This window comes from Hippopotamus amphibius, chromosome 4 (genome assembly GCF_030028045.1).
Source record: "Hippopotamus amphibius kiboko isolate mHipAmp2 chromosome 4, mHipAmp2.hap2, whole genome shotgun sequence".
In the NCBI taxonomy this organism is placed as follows: Eukaryota; Metazoa; Chordata; class Mammalia; order Artiodactyla; family Hippopotamidae; genus Hippopotamus; species Hippopotamus amphibius.
The window spans coordinates 117,165,730-117,177,888 of NC_080189.1; the positions used below are offsets into that span (position 1 = coordinate 117,165,730).

General features: G+C 45.0%; 1 protein-coding gene across 1 annotated transcript in view; it reads right to left on the minus strand.

The window, feature by feature from the left end:
- Window positions 1-7,377: 7,377 nt before the first annotated feature.
- The window catches only part of CCDC3 (coiled-coil domain containing 3), a 99,093-nt gene continuing 94,311 nt past the window's right edge, over window positions 7,378-12,159 (minus strand). The window contains exon 3 of the mRNA XM_057733821.1: window positions 7,378-9,409. Coding sequence (XP_057589804.1) covers window positions 9,134-9,409 — 276 coding nt within the window. The 3' untranslated portion in view covers window positions 7,378-9,133. The remainder of the gene's footprint in view (window positions 9,410-12,159) is intronic.

Consider the following 12,159-nt stretch of genomic DNA (forward strand, 5'->3'; position numbering starts at 1 on the left):
ATGGCTTTTATTATGTTCAGTTTCAGTCACTCTATATCCACTTCATTGAAAGGGTCTATCGTGAATGGATGTTGAATTTTGTCCAGTACTGTTTGCGTTACTGAAACGGTCATATTTATCTTTGATTTTGTGAATGTGGTGTATCACTTTGATTTGTGGGTGTTGAACCATGCTCGTATCCCTGAAATAAATCCCACCTGATCATGCTATATGATCCGTTAATGTATTGTTGTCTTTGGTTGAACATTGAATGTTGTTGAATTTTTGAGGATTATTGCATATATTTTCATCTGGGATATTGGCCTATAATTTTCTTTTCTTGTAGTGTCCTTGTCTGGTTTTGGTATCAGGGTAATTTTGGCCTAGTAAAATGTGTTTATAAGTACTCGCTCCTCTTCCTTTCTTTTTTTGGAAGAGTGTGAGAAGAATTGGTATGAGGTCTTCTTAAATCTTTGGAAGAATACACCAGCAAAGCCATCTGGTCCTGGACTTTTACTTGTTGGGAGATTTTTGATTACTGATGCAATCTCCTTACTAATAACTGCTTTGCCAGATTTTTTATTTCTTCATGATTCAGTCTTGGTAGGATTTATGTTTCTAGAAATATATGCATTTATTCAAAATTGTGCAATTTGTTGGCATATAATTGTATGTAATAGTCTCTTGTGATCCTTTGTATTTCTGTGATATCTGTTGTAAATTTCTGTTGTAAAATTTCATCTTTCATTTCTGATTTTATATATTTGAGTCTTCTCTTTTTCTCTTGGTGGGTATAGTTAAAGATTTGTTTATTTTGTTTATCTTTTCAAAAACCAGCTCTTCGTTTCATTGATCTTTTGTCATTTTAGTCTCTGTTTCATTTATTTCTGCTCTAATCTTTGTTATTTACTTCCTTTTACTAACTTTGGGCTTAGTTCCTTTTCTAATTCCTTGAAATGGAAAGTTGTTTGAGATATTTCTCTTTTTTAAATTATTTTATATATGTATGTATATATGCATTTATTGGCTGTGTTGGCTCTTTGTTACTGCACAGGCTTTCTCTAGCTGCAGGCTTCCTCTAGTTGTGGGCTTTCTCTAGTTGTACTGAGCGGGGGCTACTCTTCATTGCAGTGCGTGGGCTTCTTATTGAGGTGGTTTCTATTGTTGTGGAGCATGGGCTTCTAGGTGCAAGGGCTTTAGTAGTTACAGCACATGGGCTCAGTAGTTGTGGCTCACAGGCTTTAGAGCACAGGCTCAGTAGTTGTGGCACTTGGGCTTAGTTGCTCCACGGCATGTGGGATCCTCCCGGACCAGGACTCAAACGCGTGTCCCCTGCATTGGCAGGTGGATTCTTAACCACTGCACCACCAGGCAAGTCCTTATTTGAGATACTTCTTGTTTCTTAATGTAAGCATTTATCACTTGAACATCTCTCCTATAACTGCCTTTGCTAAACCCCTTAAGTTTTGGTATGTTGTGTTGCCATTTTCATTTGTCTTGTGACTTTTTAAAAATTTTTCCTAAAATTTCTTCTTTGACCCATTGATTGTTCAGTAGCATGTTGTTTCATCTCCACATATCTGTGAATTTTCCAGTTTTTTTCTTGTAATTGACTTCTAGTTTCATACCATTATGGTTGGAAAAGATGCTTCATATAATTTCAGTCCTCTTAAATTTATTGACTTGTTCTGTGACCTAATGAATGATCTATCCTGAATAATGTTTCATATGCACTTGAGAAGAATGTGTATTCTGCTGCTGTTGGATGGAATGTTCTTAAATGTCTGTCAAGTTTATCTCGTCTAACATTGTCAGTTAAGTCCAGTGTTTTCTTATTGATTTTTCCCTCTAGATGATCTATCCATTGATGAAAGTAGAGTCCATAGAAAAAGAGAAGTCCCTACTATTATTGTGTTGCTGTCTGTTTCTCCCTTTAGGTCTGTTAATATTTGTTTTATATATTTAGTTTCTTCTATGTTGGGTGTATAAGTATTCACAAATGTTATATCTTATTATTGGATTGGCCCCTTTATTGTTATATAATGACCTTCTTTGTCTCTTACTACAGTCTTTGTCTTAAGGACTATTTTGTCTAATATAAATACAGCTACCTCGGCTTTTTGGGCATTTCTGTTTGTATGAAAGATCTTTTTTTCATTCCTTCACTTTTAGTTTGTGTGTGTTCTTAAAGCCAAAGTGAGTCTTATAGGCAGCAAATAGATGGGTCTTGGTTTTATTTTTTTGTTTATTTTAATCCATTCAGCTACTCTACATCTTTTTGTTGGAGAATTTAGTTCTCCAACATTTAATGTAATTATTAGTAGATATGGACTTATTGACATTTTGTTAATTGTTTTCTGGATGTTTTGTAACCCCTCTATTCCTTTCTTCTTTTCTTGTTCTCTTCCTTTGAGATTTGATGAGTTTTCTAAGAGGTATGTTTAGATTTCTTTTTCTTTATCTTTTGTGTGTTCTCTGTAGGTTTTTGCTTTGTGATTACCATGAGGCTTACATAAAACATCTAAGAGTTATAATAGTTTATTTTAAGCTGATAACTTAAGTTTGAATGATTCTAAAACTCTACATTTTTACTCTCCCCTCCCACCACACTTTATGTTTCTGATGTCAATTTGCATATTTTTATCTTTAGTATCCTATAACAAATTATTGTAGTTATATTTTTACCATTTTGCCTTTTGACCTTTATACTAGCATTATAAGTGATTAATCCACCACCATTACAGCATTAGGTGATTCTGAATTTGACTACATATTCACTTTTATCAGCAAGATTTACACTTTTATATGTTTCCTGTTACTAATTAGTGCCCTTTTATTCCAGCTTAAGAAGTCTTTTTAACATTCTTTGTAGGGTTAGTCTGTTGGTGCTGAACTCCTTCAGTTTTTGTCTGTCTGGAAAACTCTCTCCTTCAATTCTGATTTTTGTATATAGATTTTGTATCCTGCAACTTTACTGAATTTGTTTATTAGTTCTCACAGCTTTTCCTGGTGGAGTCTTTACGGTTTTGTACGTGTAACATGTTCTCCTTCAATTCTGAAGGACAGCTTTGCTGGGTAGATTATTCTTGGTTGGTAGATTTTTTTCTTTCAGGAGTTTGAATACACATCCCAGTCTCTTCTGGCCTGCAAAGTTTCTGCTAAAAAATTTTTGCTGATAATTTCATGTGAGGTCCCTTGTATGTAACAAGCTGTTTTTCTCTTGTTGCTTTTACGATTCTCCTTGTCTTTAACTTTTGACACTTTAATTATAATGTGTCTCAGTATGAGTCTCTTTGTTTTCATCCTTTTTGAAAATGTGGGCTTCCTGGATCTAGACTCCTGTTTCTTTCTCCAGGTTAGGAAAGTTTCAGCCATTATTTCTTTGAACTAGCTTTCTGCCCCTTTTTCCCTTTCTTCTCCTTCTGGTGCCCCTATAAATGTGAATACTGGTCTGTTTGATAGTGTCCCAGAAGTCCCTGAAGTTCTCTTCAACTTTTGTCTTTTGCTTCTATGATTAGGTGGATTCTACTGCCCTAACTCAAGTTCATGGATCTTTTCTTATAATTGATCAAGTCTGCTGTTGAAACCCTCTACTGAATTTTTCAGTTGACTTTTATATTCTTCAGCCTTGTGATCTGATTGGTACTTCTTAATATTTTCTATCTCTTTGTTGAAATTCTCACTTTGTTCATGAAGTGATGGTGGAGCAAAGATGCTCCTGACCACAGTGAGCATCGAGCATCTTTGTGTCTCTTGATTGAACTGTTAGATACCTTACTAATCTCTGTTTTATTAAGATGTTTCTGAAGTTTTATCTTGTTCTCTAGTTTGGAACATATTCCTCTGTTTCTTCACTTTCCTTGACTCTGTGTTTGTTTCTGTGCATTAGATAAAGCAGCCTCCTGTCCCAGTCTTGCTGGAGTGGTCTTGTATAGATGAACTTTATCTATCAGGCTGGCTTATGCTCCTGTAACTTTTGTGATTGTCTGAGCCGCCTTCTTTGTTCCCAGTGCCTCCCAGTCGTTGAAGGTGTGCCAACTTGGCAGGGTTCCAGAGGAAAGGATCACAGTCAGCACCTACATGCAGGCTGATTGGCAGCTGGGCCCTCAGGCAGCAGCTGGGAAAGTATGTAGATAGGCATCTTCCCCGGAGAAATGGGAGGTGGGTGTTTTTACCTGCTTCCTCTGCACTGGGCCCAGGTGTGTAGCTGTGTGGCCAGGGAGAGGGGTGTGCTCCTAAGTCAGTTAAGAACGTCTTTGTTTGCGACATGAGTGTAAGTCCTGTACCAGAACCAAGCAATTTGGGTGCCTGTCCCTCAGGTGATGGCCACAATTGCTGGGGCACAGATATGTGTACAAGCTCCTTCCAAGGAGATAACTAGCAACCTAGGGTAGCCCAGAGGGAGAGGAAGGAATAGGCGTCTGCGTCTGCAGGCTTCCCTGGTCTTCAGGGAGGATTGCAGTCAGCCCCTAGGTGGTTGATACTTTACAAGGCTGACCCTCAGGCGGAAGCTTTTGAAGTATGCAAATAGACCCCTTTCTGGGGAACTGTGGGGGACAGGCATTTCTGCATGTTCCTTCTCTGCTGAGCCCTGGGGGGATGGCCCATTTAAAACTGCCTCTGTTTTCTTTAGTGCTGTGGGACTTGTGAACGGAAGCGCTGGTGACTGTCAGAGCCAGGTGATTTGGGGACCCATCAGCTACCAGCAGCCACAAGGCTGGGGTGCAGACGTGTGTACAAGTTTCTTTCAGGGAGATACTGGCAACGTGGAGCAGGTCAAAGAGAGAGGACAGGGGTGGTGTCCTGGTCTTTGGGGAGGATCGCAGGCAGCCCCTAGATATGTGCTCAGTTAGAAGCCTGACCCTCAGGCAGCAGCTTTTAAAGTATCCAAGCAGACCCCTGCTCCCTCTGGCCGACCCTGAGGTGGCAGCTGAAGTGCGAGCTCATTCCTTTAACAGCTGCTTCTTTGTTTGCTAGAGTCTGTGGATCTCCTGGACGCAAACCCCGGTGCTTTCAGAGACAGGTGTTTGGAGGCCCACCCCTCCGGTGGGAGTCTTAAAACCTGCGGCTGTAGATGTGGGGTCCAAACCCTTCACCCCTCCAGGAGAAACTGGCATTTGGGGATTTCCTTCCAGTTGCACGGCTCTGTGCTGTGGTTGGGGTTTACGGCAAGAATGTGTCTTCGCCTTTCCTGCTCATTTGACGTAGGTATTTTCTTGGCCCCTCATTGTATGAGAGGTGCTTGGCCAGTTTCTGAGTTTCTTTCAGAGGGAGTTGCTCTGTGTGTAGCTATTCATTAGGTGAGTCTGTGGGAGGAGGGGAGTCCAGGAGCCGTCTATGTCACCACCTGGAAGGACAGCCTCAATACTTTCTAAACTGTTTTGTTTCATTTTTTTTCCTGGGATGGATAGATCTGAGCATGGCTGGAGGATAAGGGAAGGAATCCCAACAAAGAAAAGATTTATGATGAAAGTGGGAACATTGGTGGAGCCAGGTTTTGAGAGGAGCAATAGGAACTCAGGATAACAGGGCAAGGGTTTGCCCCTGGATGTGGCCCAGAGGGATGTGCTTTCCTTGGAGTTGGAAGGGAGGAGAGAAGGGGGGCCAGCTAGACAGTGACAAGCTAGTGTGGATGAAGAATGTCCCCTGCCGTATCCGTAAACAAAGGATGTTGCAGCCCGCAGGCTAGCAGCCACTGCAGTGTCCCTGACTGTGCACCCTGAAGGGATTTGGGATGGAGAAAAACAGGACCCTGGCCCTAGATATTTAAGATGCTTAAATAAAAAGGAGTGATTTCAGTGAGCCCAGACTCTTGCATCTCCCCATATGTAGAAAAGCACTCAGTTCATTAACTTGCATTGTCTGGGTTTTTTTCTTTAACAGTAATCTTTCGACGTTCTATCTGGTTTTGTTTTGCTTTGTTTTTGCAAAAACTCCTATATAACCTGTCTCCTCCCTTACCTCTTCAGAACAGTCCCTCAGAGCTATCTGAGAGGTGCCTCCTGGACTTAAGTCCTCAGTATGTCCACCAGATAAAACGTAATTCTCAACTTTTAGGTTGAACATTTTTTAAGTCGACCCTAGGAAGGTAAGGAAACACATCTCTGATGGACTACATTTTATTGGTAAATTTGAAGGAACAACTAACTACTGAATGTGAAGGAAAAGGAGGTGGTGCAGAAACAAGGAAAATGGAAAAGAGCTGGAATATTACACGGCAATTGGAAAGGTGACAAGAAAATTACATGGAATCCCACCAAACACTCATTTCTGACATGCATTGAGTCTTTCTGGTATTTTTCAATATAATACAGATTGTTCTTGTGAGTAATATCTATTGAATGCATGTGCGGTGTCAGGCATATACACTAAGCATCTATGCAAGTAATTTCAATCCTCCTAACAGCCTTTACAGTAGGTGTGGTTTTCCCCATTCTATGGGTGAGCACGTGCAAAGGGCAAAGAAGACAGGGTTGGAGCCTGACTGTCCTAGTTGTGTATACTGGGCAAGTTCATCTCTTGAAGCCCTAGAGTCCTCTTGGAAAACGGTGACCAGAATCACTATTTATGAAATGACTGGGAATATTAAATGTATGTACAAGAGGCTAAAACATGCTGGGTACTTTGTTTTGGTTTTGGTTTTGCTGTTTAAATCATCACAGGATGTGGACGTTGCTGAGCCAAAAACTGATCCACAGTCGCTGTGATCAGTGTGTGTTGTCCCCCCAGAGGAAGATGAGGGCTTGCACCACAGGAGCAGGAACCACTGTTAACTTCTGCTGCCCGGGTAGGTACCACAAATGCATGATGTGTATTAAAAAACAAAAAACAAAACGGGGTGGGTGCGATAGTAGCAGAGACAGTGGCCTGAAACATTTAGTCCAGTGAAGACTGACATTCAACACAGAAACCTCATCCCCACACAAGATGTGGCCCACATGCCACCAATTTGTGACTCCTGGGGACCCTGGTTTAAAGACGCTAGATTCTATCAGCCTCTTGCTTATTGTGTGACTTTGGTAAAGTCACTTAGCCTCCTTAATCCACCAAGTGGAACTAACCATGGCCTACAGCTCAGAGATGGTGCTACGACAGGGCAGCGAAAGTGTGTCAAGTTCTGAGCAATTCTTGGGTTTTTCTTGCATGAATACCTCCTACTAGTACAATGAGCAGGTGGTGAGGGCTGCGGTAAGATGACAGCAAAGCAGATAATGGGGACCTGGGGCGTTCCTGCTGGCACAGACCCCAGTGCACTTTTGGAGACACTGATTAATGAAGCTGCGTGTCCCTTGTGAGGCGAGGCCAGGATAACACTGCTTGTGTGCAGGTGTGTTGATAGATGGGAACTCAGGGAGAGAGAGGGTCAGCTTCATCCCAACAGGGGAAGCAGAGCAGGCTTGAGCTCTGTCTCCTAAATGCCCCACCTGTGACCCGCAGATGTTTCCCCCAGAGGATCTAAATGGCCTTTCCAGGCCAAAGCTGGAAATACTGCAGTCCCCCTGCTCCAAAAGAAACACACATTGCTTTACTGCTGTGGCTGAACTAGTGCTCATATTTATTGAGAAGACAGAACATAATGCAGCCGGAGAGGTCCAGCTTCCACAGTTCTCCAAACGCTGGCTGTAAATCACCGTTAGGCTTGTCATTCCCTTGGGTGGCAGCGAAACTGCTGTCGTGAAACGTCCCTGGGAAAAATAAACCAGAAGAATGCGCCTCCTGTTGTAGCAGACGATGAAGACTGCAGGGGGTAAAGTGCTGGCGGAAGCTTGGCAGTGAAGAGCCCTTGAGCAGAAGCCCCCATGCTGTGCAGTCCAGGGCGATGACTTCTCCCCTGTGGCCGTCACCTGCCACCAAGACCCAAGTGACACAAGGCTCATGCCCCAGACAGGCTGCCAGAGCAAGAAGGATGTGGTTTTTCTAAGGCAGTGGTTAGAAATCTGACACTAACGGCCATTTCCCCTGGAGAGGACAGCATTGTCAGGCCCTGCTGTGTCTGGGGTGGTAAAGGGGCAGCTTCTACCTAAAACAGCAGGGAAGGAAAACTGGTCGGTTTGGAGAGCCATCAGCAGAAGTTAACTAAGGGATGGGCACTTCTTAATCACACAACTGGGACTCGATCACATGTGGCTAAGTGAAGGGCTCAAGTGTTAGGTATTGTGAATATCTTTTACTTGCAATATTCTCTCCAAAGGTTTCTTCCCAAAGAAGGTGAAGCCATTGTACACAGGATCTAATGCAGTGGTGTGAACACTACTCCTGAGGTCTGTCTGGACAGTCCCCGTGGGTGGAAAGCATCTGCATAAAGAGGCCAAGGTCGGAATACTTGCAAGAAGCCCTGTTGGGAGCAGAGCCTGGACAGCAACAAGGCAAGTTCCCCTGACCCCAGTAGGTAAGGAGGTGTCTTTGCATAACAGAAGTTCACAGCGCGTTGGGTCAGCTCACCTCGAATTTGGAGAAATTGAAAACACTCACTGAGCAAACAGTAACTTAGAATTTAGCAGGAGCTGAGATACTGTTCAGGCTCTTCCAACTTAGAAATGTGCTTCGATGAAACATGACAGGCCCACAAAGGCAATTCCCCTTTAAAGTGACCTATGGGAATCCTCGGTAACTCTGGGCAACTGATGTTGGAAATCAGGTCTCATTCATCTTACTTAATTGCCTGCCACCCGACTCCATTCCCTGACCTGTGATGAGCTCATTAAGTCTTAATGACACCAGAAGCTTCCACGACTTGCTTCCCGTCACGCCTCCAAACTAATGGTTGTCCTGGTGCTCAGATCTGGGCTCACACTGCCTTTGGAAATGGAGGCTGCACCCCTCGAGTTCGTGTACCTCTAGAGATTCTAAAATATTCTTTCCCTAGTAAGTGCACCTTTTCCAAGCTGCTCCTGGAAGCCAGGAACAGGCCCCAGGCAAGCACATGGCACTGCCAGCATCAGCGCACTGGGTCTGGGACCAGGCCAGAGAAGGGCAGGAGGCCAGCAGTCAAAGAGATAGGAGACTTGCGCTGTAAACCCACTAGCCACTACCAAATGCATAGGAAAATATCGTCTACAAGAGTTCCTGAGCTGTGTGTACACACAGCATCCCTTTCTCCTCCCTGTGAGAGGCCCCGCCGCAGGGTACCGGGCAGGGCCGCGGCTGCAGCCCTCTAGCCCCGCAGGTAGGGGGCGCCCGCGGGCTCGCGGCCCAGCGCGTTGATGTGCGGGAGCGCGCCCGCAGCCGCCGCCAGCTTCCCGCTCAGCTTGCGGTTCAGCAGCTCCAGGTGGCGGCCGTGCTTCCGCGCCTGCCGCAGGGACCTCTTGACCTTCTTCACCCGCTCCCGCAGCTGCTTGTTCCGCTTCTCCAGGGTGGCCACCTTCTGCTGCAGCTTCTTGACGTGGTCCTCCTCCTCAAACAGGGCCTTCTGCACCGAGGAACACATGAGCTGGGGAGGAAACGCCAGGCGGGGCAGGTGAGATGCAGAAAACCTCCCCAGGGGCGCTGCCTGGTGCTGCCAGCCTGGTAGCACTGACCCCGATGTCACCGATGGCCCCAGCCCCGGGACGAGGACAGCCCTCATGCCCCCTTCTTGCTTTCCGCCTGTGGACCCCACATGGAGAGCCCCCACCCCCCTTTTGCTTTCTGTGTTTGGGTACCCTAGATAATTTTGTTTTTAAAAGATACTCCCTGGTGTGTCTTCTTACCCACTTATCATTTTGCACCCTATTGATTTCCTGTTGGAGCAGGTCCCTCTTCGCTTTTTGCTCTCATTCAGCAATTTTGCCTGTTCAACTCCAATCTGGGTCTAGAACATTTTCCAGTAAACCCAAAGCTTGAGATCACCCAGTTGGACAGGAACCTGGGTCCACAGAGGGCCTTAAGCGTATTTCCACGAAAGGGTCTTGCCTGCACTGAGCTGCAATTACTCTCCTTCTGGGAACCTTTCTAGTCATCGTGGGATGGGCTCGAGCATCTCTTTTGAAAAATTGGGTTTTTATGTCTTACCTAAGCCACCTTGGTTTCTTACAGGGGAAAAAAAAAGATATTCTAAATATCTGTCACTCTAGCAAAAAGGACAGAGCTCTAGTGACCCAAGAAGTAAACGACCAAAACCTGAAACAGAAAAATGCACAAAGATATGGACAGTCTACAGGAAAGATAATATCAAATATCTCAAACATATGGAAAAAGGAAAACTTAGCCCTACTCTTAACAAAATGAAATTTTGATTTTACCCTTTGGTAAAATCAGAGTCAGCATTTGGGGAAATAGGCATTCTCAGATAGACATTCTCCTCTACTGTGGGTAAAGTGTAAACTTCTATAAAGAGCAGTCTGACTATCAAAGTGAAAACTGCATATTCCCTTTGATCTAGCCATTCTGGGACTTCATCTGATAGCAACATTCCCACATGTGCAAATAAATATTTATATATTATATATAGTATAATTATATTATTATTTTATATATATACACACACACACACACACATAAAGCAACTAACACTGTTATTAGCATCATGGCCATATAAGACATCCCTCTTCCCCTGCCCAATAAAAAATCAGCATCTATCCATGAACAAAAGTGCCTTTAAGAGAACTGTGGGATCAATCAAGGGACCCCAGCAGGAGTCCTGCACCTCCACGCACCTGTGCAAGCCTGGCTTTCTGACTGCTTGCCTATCTAGTAATGTGTTGTGTCCACAGAACCTATTTTTCCCTGTATATGCAAATTGTATAGGTGAAAATGTTAATGCATTAAATGATTTTTTTTTCTTTTATGCTATAAGATTAATAAACATCAGTCCTGGCTGTGGACTCTGCAGTGGTCCGTGGGTGTCCTCCAGCCCCTCTCAGGCAAAGAACCTCAACAGGTATTTCTCCAGAGAAGGTATAGTAACTGAGAAGGTGCTAGACATCGCTAATCATCAGGAAAATACAACTCAAAACCACAGTGAGGAGCGGGCACACAGGGGACCCTGGTGTTGGTTCTGTCTCCCCGCTGCAGCAGGGCCCCCGTAAAGCCGGGCCTGGATCTTGTCAGGCCTCTGACCCATTTCTATTGATCAAGGAAGCCAAGAACCCTGGTCAGTAACATATTTTGTGGCGCCCAACGTGGGGCTCGTCCCCCTCTGGGGAGAGGATCTGGGCACCTCCGGGACCACTGAATGCAGCTTCCCTGTGGGTGACAAGCGGCCACCTGAACCTCTTCTTTCAGTGTCACCACATTTGGTAAGTCTGCCTTCTTGCCCCCGAGGGCCTCAGGACCCTCATTAAGGCAATGCTTTCCCCGTCCCCTTTGTCCCTTTCCCTCTCCTGAAATCTCTGCTTCTCCCTCTGTCCTCTCCTCCTTCTGTCCTGTCCTCCCGAGAGAATGGACATCGGGCAGCTACAGCTCCCTCTGGCCGGCAGCAGCTCACTTTGACGGGTGACAGGGCAAAGGCGGGAGAGGCCCGCCTCACACCGTGGTCCAGCGGGCTCTCCCTGACTGGAGCTTTCTGAGAGTGGTTCAGACCTCACATCGTGTAGTGGCTGGAAGTCTGATCGTCCCAATATCCTCAGCTTTATTTTCCCGCCGCCAGGAGAATTCCCACTGGGAACAGGCTAAAGTGGCAGATTTCTATATACTGGTGTACACGTGGGTGAGAGTCCCACCTGTGGGCTGGGGACCCACAGATGACGTACAACTGGCTGGTTTCCAGGCTTGATCATCCTGGTAGGCAGTGGACAGGGTGCTCCCCCCCTTCACTGGCCCTTTCTGGAAGCGTGCAGGTTGGGGCCTGCATAGACACCTGCAGAGGGTGGGTTGAAACGGCAATCTCTTTTTCAGTCTTTTCCATCCCTCCTCCTTTACCTCTCTCTTGGTCCTCACCCCTCCCGTCCTCTTTATCCTGAAAACTTCTTGTGTGTGTCTTTAAGTTTTGTGATTCGTATTTTTGTGATGTAGTTTTGTCTGTCCAACCGCTCCTGCAAGTCTCTGCCGACATTGGGAGCACATACACGCAGCCCACACCGCCTGAGACTCCAGCCTTGGGTTACTTAGTGGGATTTTAAAGAACAAAAAGAAAAGACAGGAGTTTGCATCTCTCTCCTCCGCCTTTGCATCTCTCTCCTCCGCCTTTGCAATGTAACTCTTCTGCCTGGGCCCTCAGGAACTGCCTGAATCATCTGTGGTCCTCCAGACTAGGGGAGAAAA